Source organism: Triplophysa rosa, linkage group LG20 (genome assembly GCF_024868665.1).
Source record: "Triplophysa rosa linkage group LG20, Trosa_1v2, whole genome shotgun sequence".
Taxonomy (NCBI): domain Eukaryota; kingdom Metazoa; phylum Chordata; class Actinopteri; order Cypriniformes; family Nemacheilidae; genus Triplophysa; species Triplophysa rosa.
This window is the reverse complement of record NC_079909.1, coordinates 920,825-939,827: the sequence shown is the minus strand read 5'-3', so window position 1 is coordinate 939,827 and position 19,003 is coordinate 920,825. Positions and strand designations below refer to the sequence as shown.

The 19,003-nt window shown below is 38.4% G+C and overlaps 1 protein-coding gene across 1 annotated transcript in view; it reads right to left on the bottom strand.

The window, feature by feature from the left end:
- Positions 1-19,003, bottom strand: part of tegt (testis enhanced gene transcript (BAX inhibitor 1)) — a 30,398-nt gene that overhangs the window by 1,172 nt on the left and 10,223 nt on the right. Inside the window, exons 2-8 of the mRNA XM_057361813.1 lie at positions 15,055-15,135; positions 13,855-13,963; positions 3,773-3,890; positions 3,642-3,690; positions 3,344-3,441; positions 1,455-1,534; positions 1,214-1,314 (exon numbers count right to left, since the gene is read on the bottom strand). Of these exons, the coding sequence (XP_057217796.1) occupies positions 1,214-1,314; positions 1,455-1,534; positions 3,344-3,441; positions 3,642-3,690; positions 3,773-3,890; positions 13,855-13,963; positions 15,055-15,110 (611 nt within the window). The 5' untranslated portion in view covers positions 15,111-15,135. The remainder of the gene's footprint in view (positions 1-1,213; positions 1,315-1,454; positions 1,535-3,343; positions 3,442-3,641; positions 3,691-3,772; positions 3,891-13,854; positions 13,964-15,054; positions 15,136-19,003) is intronic.

Here is a 19,003-nt window from a genome sequence, read left to right as displayed (position 1 = left end):
AGGACAGCTGGCTCATAGGCAAGCGGCGAGGATCACTGTCGAGTCCAACTGCTTTTAATTTCAGCAATGAAAATCTCTATTAGAGAAGATTAGGGGTGTAACGATACACTCAGCTCATGATTCGGTACATATCTCGATGCTGGGTTCACGATACGATACACATCACAATATTTTAAAAATGAAACCATTAATTTTTTTAAAAATGAACAACTTCAGTAACTTTTTTTGTTGCACATACAACTTAATAAAGAATTTTAACTTTTTAAGGCCTAACTTAACCTTCTGTACTGCAGGTTTGCACATCATTTTAGTTTTTGTCTAGTTTTAGTCGACAAAATCTACATTAAATTTAGTCTAGTAAAATCTAACTGGTTTAACTAATTTAATTGGTGTAATTATTACAATTCTTCAATCATGCAAATCACATACTTGGTTCGATCTTTAGCATGTCATTCAATCTTTTAATGTGCAGTACGACTCACTTCATCGCTCCTCTGATCGGAACAGCGCTGGTTTCTTTTGGCTTACTTTATGTTGCATATCACGTTATGCAGCAGCTCACATTAGCGGATAAATTAACATTGGCATTTAAACACGTTTGTGCTGCCTTTGTAATGAGTTTCAGGGTGACTCTCCTGCAGTCACGCTTCAAGTTTGCTGTGTTTTAACGGCGATTGTGAAGGAAAATTTGATGCTTTGTAAACCACTTGGAGACACAGATTGTGTCTTGTGCTTCTCTCTCTACCGCATATGTGAGATAAGCACACATGACGCGCTGGTGCAGAGTAGGTAGCGTCTTGACCGCTGAACGAATAGAATTAAACATATCGTAAAATAGCCCCATCTCTCTTTGATGCGCATCGTAACATTTTTGCATCACAAAATATCGTACTACGAAGTATTGTTACACCCCTAGAGAAGATTAATTATAACGCCACACCACTTAGTTTAACAGCATATGTGAAATGCTATAATTGTTTTTTATCTTCAATGTGTATCACAGTGTTATAACAATACCCCACCATTATTAGAAAAACGTATTCAAACAGTTATCCATCTTTCACAGAGCACATTACAGTAAATCTATTCTTTCATTTAAAATAAATGCTTCTCGTTTTGATAACGCTTTTGTGTTTTTAAAGACAGTACAGATTTATAATGCATATGTGTGACTGCAACATGAAGGTTATTCTGAGCAAACTGAGACTCTTACCAGATGTAATCTTTGTCTCCCATCTCTGCCTTCTCAATAATGAGCTGAGTATCGAACAGCACAAAGCCACACATAACAGCCAGACCCAGATACACATGAACCTACGACAAAACAAACTACTCATTAAACATCTGCTTCATACAGTCCATGTGCAGGGTTATTAGAGTTGACTAAAAAGGTCAGGTCTGGTTCATAAAGTACAGTGTGAGTGCAGGCTAGCAGGGGCTAGACAATCATAAACCTTAAAGAGAAGAGCTGAGCTGAAGAACATGTTGAAGAGCGACACCAGCAGAAGAACAGTCAGGCCTGACATCAAAGTGCCTTAAAACACAAAACAAATCAATCAACATGAAATTTCATATATTTAGAGCATTTCGTTTTCCTTAGTTTAGTTGTTTATTTAGTTGCTTTCTGCAGTTTGGTTTTCTTGTTTATTTTTATTTTATATTTTTTACTTTTTATTTAGTCTTGCTGTTTTTGTATTACACATAGTTGTTTTAATTAGTTCCTTATTGTCAAACAGCCCATTTGACTTGTTTGTGCGCTTGTTATTGACTGTACGCAAGTAATAAATGATAAAAAGGCATGGACACAAATGGGTCACCTGTCTTTAAGGAACTACAGCAATATTACAATTATTCTGGGCAATATTGAGATCCTCATTGTCTAACACAGTGTTAATTTTGACAGCAAATTTTGATTTAGTTTTAGTCATAGTCTTTTGACGAAAATGCAATTTAGTTTTAGTCGCATTTTAGTCAACCCCATCATTTTAGTTTTAGTCTAGTTTTAGTCGACGAAATATGAAAAACATTTTAGTCGAATAAATATACATTATATTTAGTCTACTAAAATCTAAATGGTTTAAATCATTTACTTGGTGTAATTAAATGTTCCATACAAAGATTCAACTGTTTTGACATAATTTACTTCACCTTAGAATAAAATTAAACCAGGTCATTACCTTTATTTTTCAGAAAAGTTCAGTAACTAGATATGCATTGTTGGAACGCAGAGTATTAGACCATGAACGACATGTTCCAGTTCATTCAGTCCCATTTGACTCAATTGCCTCGTTAAGTTGGGCGTGTTCATTCAACCAATGAAACGCTCTGACAGGGCTCACACTCAAAGGCTATTGGCTCATGGCATGCTTCTTTGAAGTAAGCGCTGCACTGTCTCTGCTTGAGACAGCAATGAATGAGAATAGCTTTCAAAAAGACATATTATATAAATTGTATTACATTTCTTTAGTCATGCAAACATGTTACATACTTGGTTGGAATGTACAGTTCGACTCACTTCATCACTTCTATAATCAGTAGAGGACGGCGCTGGTTTCTTTTGGCTGACTTTGTTGCATTTCACGTTATGCAGCAGCTCGTGTTAAGTTAACATAGGCATATAAAAACACTTGAGCTTGCCTTCGTAATGTGTTTCGGGGTGACTCGCCTGCAGTCGCGCTTCAAGTTTGCGGCGTTTTACCGGCGATCGTGAAGGAAAATAAGACGCTTTGTAAACCGCGTGGAGACACCTATGCTTTCCCTTCTCCCAGAGACTTCTCTCTGCCGTTTATATGAGATAAGCAGCACATGCGCGCAATCTGATGTCCGCCAGGTGGGACAAGAATATTTTCGTCTCGTTTTTATTAGTTGACGAAAATGTCAGTATATTTTTATTACAGTTTTCGTTATAATGCATTCATTTTTATTTAGTTATCGTCTCGTTTTCGTCAGTGAAAACATGTCGTTAACGAATACTTTTCGTCATAGTTTTCGTTAACGAAATTAACACTGGTCTAACACGATTAACTATACAAAAGTTTAAAAACGTAAAAACAGAATGCAACCATTTGCATTCATAAATGCATATTTTGTTCATAACCAGAACACAAAAAAAAAACAAATCAAAGGTTTAAAAAGAGAAAAAAATAAGATCACTGTACATTCCATGGCATCAGATCGTCTCAATAACATTGGGACATTAGGTGGCAGCATTAGGTTGGAAAAGTGTTACGAGATCAGCAAATCATTGTATTTCATTTGTATTTAAACACTGTCGCAATTTTCTAATATTTAGTTGTATACATATTTATGAATTTCTGAAAGATTGAGTAATTGAGATATTTACCGCCAAGGAAGAGATAACTCCTGCGCTGGGCATATAGGGCACTCAATGTGAAACAGGTAAAGATGACAGAGGTTCCCAGAAATGCAGTCACAATGATACTGTACAAACAAACAGAACACTCATGTAACATATATACTGCAGTTTAATATCATTTAACACACACATTACTTTAATGGAGTAAGTAAATGGCTAAACGTATTACATGCATCCCAGCTGAAGTGTTTCAGGTTGAGACTTTACTCAAAAAAACCAAATAGCAGCCCAATGTAAAGTTTACCCTGAGATGAGGGCAAATTACCTGGGGTTGATGGCAATGACAAAGTCCATGAGTGGGCCAAGTCCCAGACCTGTTCAAAGAAAGCATGACAGATTACACTAGGAATATCAGTCAAACTCCTCAGGTTTGGGGAGATGGTACAAACATTTCACCTGTTAAGAAAGCAAAGGCAGCCAGGATGGCCAACCTCTTCTTCTCAGTCTGAGGGCTGTGAGGGATCGTGGCGAGCCAACCCATCAGGGCCAGTGACCCCAGCATTATCAGGCCTCCCTGAAAGACAAAACATGAACACAGACAGTGGTACGTGTCACCAACACAGATCTTTTGAAAGGTTTGCAATAACACCATGTATTTCATATACAGGTGTGGCGGGGCTTTTTCTGCACATAGCAATGGTGCTACAGAGATTTTGTAGCACAGGCCAAACAGTTGTAGCACAAGTATAAAACATGTGTTATCATGTTTGAGAAATACAAATGCACTTCATCACTTAAATAGGCAGGTAACTGACAAAAGACAGTAATGTTATATACAGATGGATAAATTAGGGCCATAGGATTTTTACTTTACCTAAATGTGTTCTTTTTTTAACTTTACTTTAGAAATATTTCTGAAAGCGTAGTACAATACAATGCAAGTCGCTTTGGATAAAAGCATCTGCTAAATGTGTATATGTTAATGTAATAAACAGCCACGGAAACATTAGGAGACCATTTGAAAATCTGTATTTTCCAACTTTACAATTGACTATTTATATGTGTTTTTATAGGTAAAATGATCATTTTTGTTTCATTCTGTAAACTACTAACAATGTTTCTCCCAAATTTCAAATACAAATCTGGTTTCTATTTGCATTTATGTGCTGAAGATGAAATTCAATACAACAGTCATTTTTCTACATGTATTTAGGAAAAGTTCCAAATGTTTTTTTTTTTGTGATAAAATCATTTTTTTCAGTTTTCATGTGTCTTGTCATGCTGTCAGTCTTTCTTATTGCTGTTGGATGACTTAATGTCACTCCTGAGGTTTGATTTGTTGAAATTCAACAATCACTGGACTGGAATTACCACAAAACTTCTAGAAATAATGATTTAAAATGATTTTTTTTTTCCGTGTACAGCCCGAGAGGCCATTAAGAATTAGCTTGGCAATGACACAGTTTGTCCTACGGAATGTCACTAAAGGATGCAAACACATTTTTTAGAATTTAAATAAATGAAGATAAATCTCTCTTTAGCTATTTTATATTCTAAATATAAATACTAATAATATAAAATTATATTAATAATATAAAATTACATTATTAACAGTTTGTTTTCTAAATTTTGCTCAATTTTTTTTTTTTAAAGGATCCGATTCCTTTCTTATGGATCCGATTCCAGAATTGGAATCGAATTTCGATTCCCAACCCTACTCCTGTTAGAAATGATGTTCTATTAACAAAGTTCGGGAGAAGCCGGAGCATATAATCAGACTCAGATCGCTGTCAGCAAACAGTCACTTCTTTTAAATGTGCGGTGTGCTGCTTCAGTAAAGTTATTATTGAGAAATAACATTAGTGAGTTCGCCTATGCAGATAATAATGATAGCAGGGGTAGGTAAGGTATGCGTATTTGGCGTGCTGTCCAGGGAGCGGGCTCCGATCTCGCCGGTTCCTTCTGAACCCGGAACACTCTACTCCTGATAGGGGTGAGTGCACCGAGCTCGGAAATGGCCCGAACGGTCCCAGAGCTCACCCCCAGGGGTCCTGCTGTAGAAAGCGAGTTCGGGGAGAGGAGCCGGGGAGGTGGAGGGCTGTTGAAGTACTTGTAGAGATTGTGCAGGTAAGATTTCTGGTCTATTTATGAGAAGGCTCGCTAGAGCTGATATGGTAGATGTCGTGATTGGAAATAGTAGCGGAGGTTTGTTTAACTGTTATGCTGGAATTCATGGCAGAAGAAAGTAGTTCCCCAGTGACACTCCTATGTTGTTTCTGATTTAACTAGCAATTAATTACTTTTTCAGAGTAACTCACCCAACACTGCTCTTCACGATTCTAAAGCGGATTTGATTGGACAATAACTTTGTTGAGATGCTGAAGTGTAGCGTGATGTCATGGAATTTCTAGATTTTTTGGAGCGCACACGCCAGACTGTCAATTTTGAACGCTTATATCTTCTAATTAGGAAATTTGAGTGTGTAGGAGCATATCAATTTTATTGATGTCCTTAAGGCTAATTTATTTTTAATAAAAGGAAAAAAACTTTCATTTTGATTTCACTAGGTCTTTAATACTTTTATACCCAGATTACAGACCTCTCAGCTGTACATATGCGTATATCTGCAAATCTCTCCATCCCTAATTGCTTGTGGGGTCCCTCGAGGGTCCATTCTAGGACCCGTGTTATTTTCGTTGTAAATGCCTTAATATAGCGTTTGCATTAAAATATATAGTATAAGACAGGCAGCATTTTGACTATTTGAACACATATTTATATTTGTGGACAAATGTAAACACATACTATTCCACGCAATTCTGCAGATTTTCCCCAAATTTTAGCGCAGAATTAACATGAGAAGTCTGCAGATGCCGTATGGCCTTGCTTATGAGGAAAAACATCTTGGAAAAAAAACTGTATGTGAGCAAAACCTATGAGAAGGAAGATGTACACACAACAGGGTAACTAAAAGTACGTCATTTAAAAATGTGAGTTCATGTTATGTGGCTCTTAAAAAAATAATTTGGCACCTGTGTTTTTCCTCTATAGGAGCCAATGGCTCCTTAATTGATTTTTTGTCTTGAGCCCCGTGAGCACAGTGGGCTCATGAAAGGGAGGGGTTTAGAGAAACTGAGGCGATATTAAATCCACCCTCTGAAGGTGGATTTAATATCACCTCAGTTTGGCTCTAGGGCTGCAACTACCGATTATTTTAATTGTCGACTAATCTAACGGTTATTTTTTCGATTGGTCGACTAATCTAATGATTATTATTTTTTATTAATCTAATAAAGTTTTTTTGGATTACTTTATTAATCCTTTGGCAAACTTTGCAAATAAACAATAAGTTCTAGTATTTTCTTACATTATAAAGCAAATCATACTTTTTACTCCACTACATTTTATAAATAAATATTGTTGTTGTAACATTTTAATCCGTGTTTACATTAAAATCACCATCTTCTTTCAATTAAGTAGTTTTAATTTTAAAAGTAAAAAAAATACTGATTTTTTATGTACTTAAGTACTGTATTAAAGGTAAAAAAAATGTTTTATTGCACTTATGCTTTTTGTTGTCCTTATGTTGTTCCAATTGCTTCCATTGTTTCCCTCATCTGTAGGTCGCTTTGGATAAAAGCGTCTGCTAAATGACTAAATGTAAATGTAAAAACATTACAAAATGTGTATATGATATACTAGAGCATGATATATGCTCTGTATTTTTTTCCTCCAAGTAATATCCGACTCTATTTTCAGTCTCATAATGTAATTGAGTAAAAGTAAAAATACTACTATCTGTCTCTGTTTATTGCACAAAACTATCACCGTATAAAAGACTCTAATGCAGAGTGGCGTTAAAGCGAGCCTGCGCACCCAGAACTCAGAATGATGCGCTTAATGGCCGCAGATAGACTCCTTGTCGTTGGTGACTTTAACATCCACGTAGATAACGTTACAGATGCCTTAGGAATGGCTTTCAAAGACACTCTTAACTCCATGGGCATTAGTCAACATGTGTCAGGACCCACTCACCTTCGTAATCATACTTTAGATTTAATACTGTCTTACGGTATAAATGTGGACGACGTTAAAATCCTTCAGCAGAGTGAAGACATTTCGGATCATTATCTGGTATTATGTTTGCTTCACTGGCCTACGGCTACAAATAAAACTCATTGTTACAAATATGGTAGAACAATAACTTCAACTACCAAAGATGCGTTTCTCGATAATCTGCCCGAATTGTCTCAAATCATGAGAAATAACGTTGAAGATCTTGACATTACCACTGAAAATTTTAATTCCACCTTCTCGGTAACGCTAGACAAAGTTGCTCCACTACGTTTAAAGAAGATTAAAAATGGCAGCCCCACACCGTGGTATAATGAACACACTCAGGCTCTAAAGAAAGCGGCCCGAAAAATGGAGCGCAACTTTAAGAAAACTAAATTAGAGGTATTTCGTACAGCATGGAAGGATAGTATTCGAAAATACAGGAAAGCCCTAATAACTTCTAGATCCGCCTACTTTTCATCACTAATAGAAGAAAACCAGCACAATCCTAGGTTTTTATTTAACACGGTGGCTAAATTAACAAAAAATAAATCGTCAGTGACTTCTGATCCTGTATATCAGCATAGCAGTGATGAATTTATGAACTACTTCACATATAAAATCCAAGATATTAGAGAAAAAATTATAACAATGCAATCAGAAGTGAAACCCGCTGAACAAACTAACTACAGCGCCCTTAAGGAGAAAATGCAATTATTTTATACCGTAGATCAAGATGAGCTGTCTAAAATTATTAGATCATCTAAATCAACAACATGCATACTAGACCCTATACCTACAAATCTACTGAAAGAGATGCTCCCAGAAATTATAGATCCTCTTCTTGGTATTATTAACTCATCTCTGACATTAGGACATGTGCCTAAAGCATATAAGGTGGCTGTTATAAGGCCCCTTGTCAAAAAACCCCAACTCGACCCTAGAGAACTAAGGAACTACAGGCCTATATCGAATCTACCTTTCATATCTAAAGTTCTGGAAAAAGTAGTTTCAACTCAATTATGCTCCTTCCTCCAAAGGAATGACATCAATGAAGAATTCCAGTCTGGATTTAGAGCATGTCACAGTACAGAGACTGCTTTGATCAGAGTTACAAATGATCTGCTATTGGCGTCTGACCGAGGTTGTATCTCGTTATTGGTGCTGCTAGACCTTAGTGCTGCATTCGATACCATTGACCACAGCACACTCCTACATAGACTCGAAAATTATGTCGGCATTAAGGGAATAGCTTTGAAATGGTTTAAATCTTATTTATCCGACCGTTTTCAATTTGTAGCAATAAACAATGAGGTGTCACGCAAATCGCAAGTCCAGTACGGTGTACCACAGGGCTCAGTCTTAGGGCCTCTGCTCTTCGCATTATACATGCTACCTCTAGGAGATATAATAAAGCGACACGGAGTTAGCTTTCACTGTTATGCTGATGATACTCAACTTTATATTTCCTCGAAGCCTCATGAAACACAGCAGTTCCATCGAATAATGGAATGCATAGTCGATATAAAAAACTGGATGAGTAACAACTTTTTATTACTGAACTCGGACAAAACGGAAGTGTTACTTATTGGACCGAAAACTGCTATAAGTAACAACCAAGAATACTGTTTAACTATTGACGGATGTTCCATAAAACCCTCGTCGTCAGCAAAGAATCTTGGCGTTCTATTCGATAGTAATCTGTCATTTGAGAGCCACGTCGCCAACACCTGTAAAATTGCGTTTTTCCATCTTAAGAATATATCTAAACTACGTCATATGCTGTCAATGTCAGATGCAGAGAAGTTAATTCATGCATTCATGACATCAAGACTAGACTACTGTAATGCACTGTTAGGTGGTTGCCCTGCAGGCTTATTACAAAAACTCCAATTGGTCCAAAACGCGGCAGCTCGAGTTCTTACACGTACAAAAAAGTATGAACATATTAGCCCGGTTCTGTCAACCTTGCACTGGTTACCTATAAAGCATCGCGTTAACTTTAAAATCTTGCTTATTACCTATAAAGCCTTACATGGTTTAGCTCCTCAGTACTTGAATGAACTCCTTTTGTATTACAGTCCTTCACGTGCATTACGCTCTCAGGCGTCCTGTCAGTTGGTAATACCTAGAATTTCAAAATCAAGTGCAGGTGGTAGATCCTTTTCCTATCTAGCGCCTAAACTTTGGAATAGTCTTCCCTGCACTGTCCGGGAGGCAGACACACTCTGTCAGTTTAAATCTAGACTAAAGACGCATCTTTTTAATCTTGCATACACTACTCTTCCATAATATAAATCTTCAGAGGGTTTAGGCTGCATTAGTTAGATCAACCGGAACCAAAAACACAACTGATGTACTTGTTGCATCAAAGAGTACAGAACAGTACTCTACTCTCAGCCAGTCTTGTCTCATTGTTCCAAGGTTACCACAGCGAGCAGGATGCAGTTCATGGCCTGACCTGATGGTAGAGCGGAGAATGGGAAGTGGGGACCTGACAAGAGCTGAGATGATAGAGCTGGATAAAGAAGGACGCGGTCTCTTGACATGTCTTCACCACAAAATTTCAAATGCTATTAGATTATTAATGATAATCTTAAACTATAATTTATTTTATTATTAAGTTTATTTATTTTATTTAGCCTTGTTGTGCAAGTTCTCTGGAGCTTGTGCAGAGGCAGCAGCTTTTGCCAGAGGGGAACTGGAATCCCCTGGTTGGGCCTGGGTTCTCCTGAGGTTTTTTTTCTCGATTAGAGTTTTGGGTTCCTCGCCACCGTTTGCATACTGTTTTTGCACTATCTGCCTGACCGGGGGGGCTGCTTTAGAATCTTAAAGTTTTACTTAATTAATATTGCATATAGGAATTTATTATCTGTTATATTTGACCTGTGCTTCTCTCTCCTTTATCCTAAATGTGTGCTCTCACTGAGCGTGTGTGTGTGTGCGTACTTGTCTGTGTACGTACGTGTGTGTGTGTGTGTGTGTGTGTGTGTGTGTGTGTGTGTGTCTCTGTGTCTGTGTGTGTTGGTGTGTGTGCGTGTTGTGTGTGTGGAGTGTTTTGTGTGTGGGTGTGTCTGTCTTCTGTGTTTTCAACCTTTTCTTGTTTTTGCAGGTACAACTTTGATTGTTTTGCTTGTAGTCAATGTGTCTCATGTACAGCTGCTTTGTAACAATGAAAATTGTAAAAGCGCTATATAAATAAAGTTGAGTTGAGTTGAGTAATGCATTCGCTTCGTTATTTACAGTTATGCGCATCCCGGACGCACAATGATGCGCTTAAAGCACCTACTCCTTCTGAAGTCCCGGGGATCATTTTGCTCCTCAAAGTAAATAATAGTTACAACACAATGAGAAGAGATGATATGTTACATGTTTAACACATAGTGCGTTGCATCAATCTGACAGTATACAGTTAAATCAGAGGTTTAAAAAGAGTTATTTCGTATGAAGACGCAACATATTCAGACCGCTTCCAGTGCTTCTAATAAACTAAGCTTTACTCAGCGAGTAACGTTAACTCACAGTCTCTAGCAAAATACATTTTAAACAAAACCATAGACTATCATCTTGTCATTATGAAGAATAATGAAAACATTGGAACATGTTGGAAAGAGTAGCGTCCTGACCGTCACCGTACACACGCATGCTGACTGGAGATTGACAGACAGCACCAGCGGAGGTCAGAGTTTCTTAATTATGCTATATTGGTTTATTCCTCGCATAAAGCTATCGAATGACATAAAAAGTGCATTGGTGGTTTCATGATAGTTAGTCCTTTTTGAAGTTTAAGAGTAATTTAAGCAGGGTCACAATCTGCAAAGGTTCACATACACTAACTTACACTAGTACAATAGCTTTAATGTAAATCATTAATGTAAAGCGTCGTTTTACATTACAAAGTAATTTATTATGAAAGTCTACATCTACGTGCCCCTCTCCGTCCGTTTGTGATTGCATGTCCATGCTGTGATGATCGCATTCCGGGGGTAACGTTAGGGGGAATTCCTCCGTCCATTCACTAACTTACTGCTTCCGAGGCTCTCGATCGCTTTTTGTCGGGTGTATTATACTTTCTCTTCTTCTGCTGATTAACTTACACACGCCCGGGAACAGAAACTGCTATTACAGCAACATTTCACGCACGTCGACGCGTCGTTGCAGCACTATTTGGCTCTATCTCTCTCTCCTCTCCACCTATAGCTGGTGTGTGGTGAGCGCACTGGCGCCGTTGTACTGTGGCTGCCGTCGCATCATCCAGGTGGATGCTGCACACTGGTGGTGGTGGTTGAGGAGAGACCCCCCTCATATGATTGTAAAGCACTTTGGGTGTACAGCAATACACAGAAAAGCGCTATATAAATGCCCCATGATTCGTTCATTCATAAATGCATATTTTGAGAAAATTGCTGCATTTTTTGATGTATTTAAACCTATTGTTGGGGACTCCAATACAATATTAGGAAACATAAAAATGCCATCTGACCTGTAGTGTTTCTCATAGGATTTTGACAGACTTATGGCGTTGGTGACGTCCAGAACTAATTCCCATATTTGTGACTTCATCACGTTGTTTAGTACTTTTTTGATGTCACAAACTAATTAGCATATTTGTGACATCATCACGTCGTGTTAGTGTTAGCACTTTTTTTTTGACAAGAAAAAGTCGACGAAAGTGCTTGCAGCGTTTGGTTACAAATAGCTGCCGAATGCCATGACTTAACGCACGAAGGCAGCCCAGAGAAACAAAGGCTGCGTCTGAAAGCTTAGGCAGCTGACTTGTTGCCTCGCTGTCCCATAAGGCAATGACTTCGGAGGCAGCATCTAGGCATGAAAGCAGCTCCGAGAAACACATTTGGACAGCCTTCAGAGGCACCGTAGTGGAATTCTGTTTGAAATATAAACAGAAATAAACTTTGTGATAACTATATATGAATATATGAATATTTTAAAACAACAATAGTAATTTCTCGATAGAACTTCAATGAAAATTTGTAAAAAGAGAAAATAGAACTTTATTTACACAAATCTGTGCTATAGCAGTTTTCATGGCCGCCATTGTTTTTTTAATTCGATCCTGCTCGACCAATCACATTCCCGGCATGAGCACACACATAGAATTGTGGGACATTGAAGGCAGCGAAGGATACCTCTACGCTGCCTTCAAAAAACGACCTGATGGAGGTATCTCAGGAGACAGGAAGTAAAGCAAACATTGGAATCGGACGTGCCTTGATGCCTTCCTCATTCGGACACAGCCATAGGCAGCATAACGGAAGTCTATTTGAATTATAAACAGAGAGCGTCTTTGCAATAACTAATCACGTATTTAAAAACTACATACTCATTTTTCGATAGAAATGCAATCAGAAGTTGTTGAAAGTGAAAATTAAACTTACATTTATACAAAACTATCCTCCAAGGGGCATTTCGGCCGCCATTTGATTTTTTCGAGCTTGAGCCTTCTCGACAAATCACGTTCCTCGCATGTTGTTATGGAAATGACAGGTCTCTGTCACTAGTTAGCTGTGAAAAAGGAACTTGATGTACAGTGTTTTTTTTCCAGAAAAGTTAAACTTTTTTCATCCTCAAAAGATGCTCTGAGCTGCAGAAAAAGACGCCGGAGCTGGCGTTTAAAAAAAGCGCTCAGTACGTTTTTTGAAAATACGGTTTACTCCATAGTATTATAATGTCAAACAGATGCTAGCAGCTTCAAAAAAGAAGTCAAGTCTGAACACGGCTGTATTTTACAACGGGATGCCACCAGCAGTCATTTTAACCGCTGCTAAAATCCTGATTTATAAACGCAACATCATCGGAAAAGATCACAATACAGCACATCTCCATTATAGAGTAGCTATATGCTGTTTGCCCTTTCTCCACAATGTGTTGCTGTATTACGAACGCTTCTTGGATTTTAAATGCAAGTGACAGTTAAATACGAGAGGCCGAGGGCTCGCGCACACACAGAGCTCATCGGAAAAGAGAGAGTGCATGCGAACACGGAAGAGGAGGACGCGCATGCGGCCACACTCCACTCACACCAAACAAGACAGGAAGTAGAGAAGATGCACAAGCGCTGTTTATCCACTAGTTATTCCATCACAGATACTGTCATTAGCACGGATGGATAAAAAAAGTGACGCCACATATACTTGGGCGGCCATAAATATACTTGGGCGGTCCACCCAGGTATATTTATGGCCGCCCAAGTATATTTGGCATCACATTTTTTATCCATCCGTGCTAAATGCATTGTATGGGAAACGATGCTGTACTTAAAGAAACGAAGCAGACACACTTAAGGGCCAGGTGTACTTGACTTTCCGTGTCCGTCTCTCGCACAAACGGGTCCGCACAGTTTCTTGAGCATACTCAATCATGGATAGACGAGTTCGACACATGCGCAGTATGTCACCAAGTGGACTTGACTGATACAACATTTTTGCGCACATGCGGTGTCCATACATCATACACGTTCTCACCTGAAAAAGTCTTGTCATGAAATAGATGTACGAGCCGGCTGCGGCCACCAGCATACAAACAGCCAGACTGGAGTAAACATTCTTCAAGTGCTGCTGGGTCGAGCGAGAACTAACAACACAAACACAGAGACAGACAAATATTAGCAATGCTTTCAGTTTATTAAAATTACACTGTTAAATGTATTCAGAAAGACCACAAGGAAGAACATTTAGCCTAGCTGTTTTTTCTTTTACTAAATTAATGCCTGGCTTTACCCAAAAACAAAACTTCTGTCATCATTTACTTACACTCTTGTCATTTCAAACCTTCATGACTTTCTTTATTATGCAGAACACAAATGACTCTGTCCATACAATACAAGTCATTGGGGACCAACATTCATCAAAATGTGCTTTTTACCTTGCCATCCCTTATTTGGTGTCAACCCCATTAGACACCAAAACACACCAAACACAAATGAATTTTCTGGCTATGCTTCCATTTCTTTCTCTTTTTCCTCTGTTCTCTTTTACTCAAATCCTTGATTTGCTTTATTTTTCATTCTTCAACTCTCTGTTTGCACTATTGTCTCTCTACTGTCTTAAAATATTTCTCATTCAATTCTGGCTGTGTACTGATTTTCTTTCTCACTTTTTCTGATACTCTCCTTCTACGCTCCTCTAATGAGAGATTTTGTTTAGTCACGCTGGACAAAAATGCACAAAAAGAGCATGAGACTATACTATCTCTCTCACATTTGCCTATTCTATGGGATGCTCCTTACTATGTTCCTTCAGCACTGTGTTACCTCAGTCTTAACTCTGCTAGACGTGATGACTATCCCATCACAAAAGCAACATATGCCATCAGATCACATATAATATTTATACATTATTAGAAAAATGAAACACTATTTATATTTAATATAATTGAAATATGATGACTTCACGTTGAATGTTAACTCAGTCACTGGCCCATCACCACCGCCAGACAGAAAACGTTATGGTGGTGACATCTGACGGTGTTGACACAAGGCATTTCTTTCACAAAACAAATGGAGTTCATGTTGTAGCCATTTTGTTTTCTTTTGGTTCAACCTGTCACTAGTGAACTTTTGGGCCACCCCCCCAAAAAATCATTGGGTTCTACCTCGCTATGCCACTGTGTAGTTCCCATGCACGTGTACAATAAATGCTGAGGTGATCATATGAGACACTTACATCTGAGAGAACTTGAAGAGCGCGTCAAAGTTTACGTTGCGATCAAACACGTTCATTTTCCTTCAGTTCACAGCAAAACACCTAGAGAGAGAGAGAGAGAGAGAGAGAGAGAGAGAGAGAGAGAGAGAGAGAGAGAGAGAGAGAGAGAGACAGAGAGAGAAAGAGAGAGAGAGAGAGAGAGAGAGAGAGAGAGAGAGAGAGAGAGAGAGAGAGAGAGAGAGAGAGACACACAGCAGTCAATGTTATCATCCAAGCCTAACAACAGAAGACTTATATGATCATGTGCATCTAAGCCAAGAGAGTGTAAGAACCTTTGCTAAAAACCCGAAAGATTCAGCTCTTGGTAGAACACACCATCATCTCTCCCACAGCTGCAGAACACAAGACGCAGTAGCCATCGCAGTCACAATTTTACAACTGCAAAAAGTCATCCAATAACAGAGCAAACAACCACACCACAACAAACTGAAACTCAGCCAAGTACCTCTCAGCTCTGCATCAGCCAACCTACAAACATGGGCTCTTCCACCCACCAACCAAAGGTTCCTGACAGAACATCACAGCCCCTCTCACCATCACAACAGTCCACCTATGCTGAGATGGTGAAAGGCAAACAACACACTGGCTCCACAGACATTACAGAGGTGAAGCATCTCTTAAATCGTATCTGCAAAATACTAGGTTAAGCCATCTGGACTACCAAAAACACTTCATTCCACTTACTATGGCATCATTTACTATAAGCTCTTGGAATATACAAGGCCTCTACTCCACAACCTTAGGGGCCAAGACTCTAAAAACAGAGTTTCTAAAAAACATTAATAATCAAGACATCATTATCCTGCAAGAAACATGGTGCAGATCAGACGTCGACACTTACTGCCCTACAGGATACATGGAAATTATACTGCCATCCCTCAAGAACTACAATGTGAAACGCGGAAGAGACTCCGGAGGGGTTATCATTTGGTATAAAGAGACATTAAAAACCAACCTATCCATACAGAAGAAGGACTCAACACATATCTGGCTCAAGCTCAAAAGAGGCACCATAGACTGTGATAAAAACCTCTACATTTGTGCAGCTTACATTCCCCCATCAGAATCACCATATTACAAAGACAATCATTTTCATCAACTTCAGACAGAAACCAGCCATTTTCAGGTTGAAGGGAATGTACTGCTGTGCGGAGACTTTAATGCCAGGACACGCTCAGAATCGGATATTATAGACACTCATGGAAATAATCATATCCTGAAAGCCAACACACATCTCACCACCACCACCACATCACGGAACATCCCTGACAGGACTGTCAACAAAAGCGGTAAGGAGTTAGTGTGTCTCTGTCGAGGTCTGGGTCTGTATATGCTTAATGGTAGGATCCGAGGGGACTCTTTAGGTCGATACACATACTGCTCAGCTCTTGGTGCTAGTATTGATGCTTACGCCATCACAGATTTAAATCCCTCCTCTTTACGTGCATTCACAGTGAGACCACAGTCCACCTTATCAGATCACTGTCAAATAAACCTGTTCCTAAAGAAAAATCAACAACCTCATAGCACCAACCAAAAGCCCAGCAATCTGATCAAACTGAACCCAACACTTAAATGGTCACCAAAATGTGAATCTGAATTTATTAGTGCCATTAGCTACTAGAGATCTCGAACCAAATTAATAGATTTCAAATAACACAGTTTACGATGAGCAAAACCGACATAAATAATGCTGTACATCTTATTTATGATAGGTGTATAATTAAAGCTAACCTACTATATAAAAACAAGAAAACTAAACTAAAATCTGGTGATGAAATCTGGTTTGACAAAGAATGTAAAATGAAAAGAAAACAACTCCGACAGCTCTCCAACCTAAAACACAGAGAGCAGCACAAACCAAAAATCAGACAAAACTATTGTGAAGCACTTAGGGACTAAAATACAATCCATTATAAAAAACAACATTACCTTAACCATACTCTCAATGAAATCCAAGACTCTATTAATAATAATCGAGTCTGGGAAAAATGGAATAGTCTAAATAAACAACAACACCAGGATATAGCCATACAAAATGGAGAACTATGGAAAGACTACTTTAAAAACCTGTTCAGAGAAATCTCCTCAGATAGTCTTACACCTGATCAGAAAACCATACAAAACAAACTAAACCGGTTAGAATCGACAATCAAAAACAACCAAAATCCTCTAGACTATCTGATTAGTTTGAAAGAATTAAATGAAGCACTAAACAAACTAAAACCTAGGAAGGCATGTGGTTTAGACAACATCAGAACAGAAATGTTAAAGCACAGTCCTACAGTGATGCAGAAAGCTCTCCTAAAACTATTTCATCTGATATTACAATCTGGACACTTTCCTGAATCCTGGAATACAGGCTTAATACAGCCACTGTACAAAAGCGGAGATCAATTTGACCCCAATAACTACCGAGGCATTTGTGTGAACAGTAACCTGGGGAAGACTTTCTGTAGTATCCTGAATACTCCAATTCAAGCTTTCCTTACCAAACACAATGTCTTCAGTAAAAGTCAGATCGGATTTCTACCAAACCACCGCACCACATCTACACACTACAGGCATTAGTCAATGAGCACGTCCATTATAAAAACAAAGGAAAACTATATGCATGTTTTGTTGATTTAAAAAAAGCATTTGATTCAATATGGCATGACGGCCTATATTATAAAATTCTACAATCAGGCATAGGTGGAAAAGCTTATGACATCATTAAATCTATGTACACAGAAAACAAATGCGGAGTTAAAATTGGCGATAAAAGAACAGAATTTTTCTCTCAAGGGCGCGGAGTAAGACAGGGATGCAACTCTGTTTAACTTCTATATCAATGAGTTAGCCGTGTTACTGGAACAATCTGCAACAGCCGGTCTCACGCTAAACAACTCCGAGGTGAAATGTCTTCTGTATGCTGATGATCATCTGGTGCTGCTGTCAGACACCGCCGAAGGTCTACAGCAACACCTACACCTGCTGGAGAAATACTGTCAAAACTGGGCCGTGACAGTCAATCTGAACAAAACTACAATTATGATTTTCCAGAAAAAAGCCAGATTACAGGATAACAGATACACATTCACTCTGGGAAACACTACAATAGAACACACTTTACACTACGATTATCTCTGCCTAAAAATCAGCGCGTCAGGTGGTTTTGGTCTGGCAGCTGGAAAGTAAAAACCTAAGTAAACTAGAATGCTATCGGACCCTAAACAGAAAATACAATGTGTCAGATGATCTCTACAATGTTTACCTGAGCAAATATAGACTCATTGATCGCAGTCTGGCCGTAGAGAGAGGCAGACACAGACAAACATGGCTTCCAAAGGAAGAACGAGTCTGTGCACACTGTGACACTGGTGAGGTGGAGACAGAGACTCACTTTCTCCTTCATTGTGATCAATTTAAAGATGTGAGAGATAGGGTTGTCACGATTATGAAATTTGATTGACGATTAATTGTCTAATAAATCATTGCGATTATGGCGATTTGTCTGTTTTAGGGCTTTGGCGATTATGACGATTAATTGTCTGTTTTTGAGCTTTGACATTTAATTCTCATTCATTTTTGATTCAGCGATTGAAACGACCATATTGTTCTGAATACAAGACTATGTTTTTTTCTTGGAAATACATCGGAAAAAATTGGGTCATCATATATTTAAGGTTTAGGCTTTTACCTGTCAATAATACAACCACCAAATACTTGTAAATGAAGTAAATTGATCAGGTGTGAATTGAAGCCACCATTAAAATACTATCAGTCATAGAAAAGCTTCTAGTCTGTTTTTTTCTCACTTGCAAGACTACAATAAAATTTTACTTGTGTGTTAATGAAATTTTGGTAGACTGGTTTTCACACTGAGATTTGCTTAAATAATATTAAATTGTACTGCAGGTAATTTGTA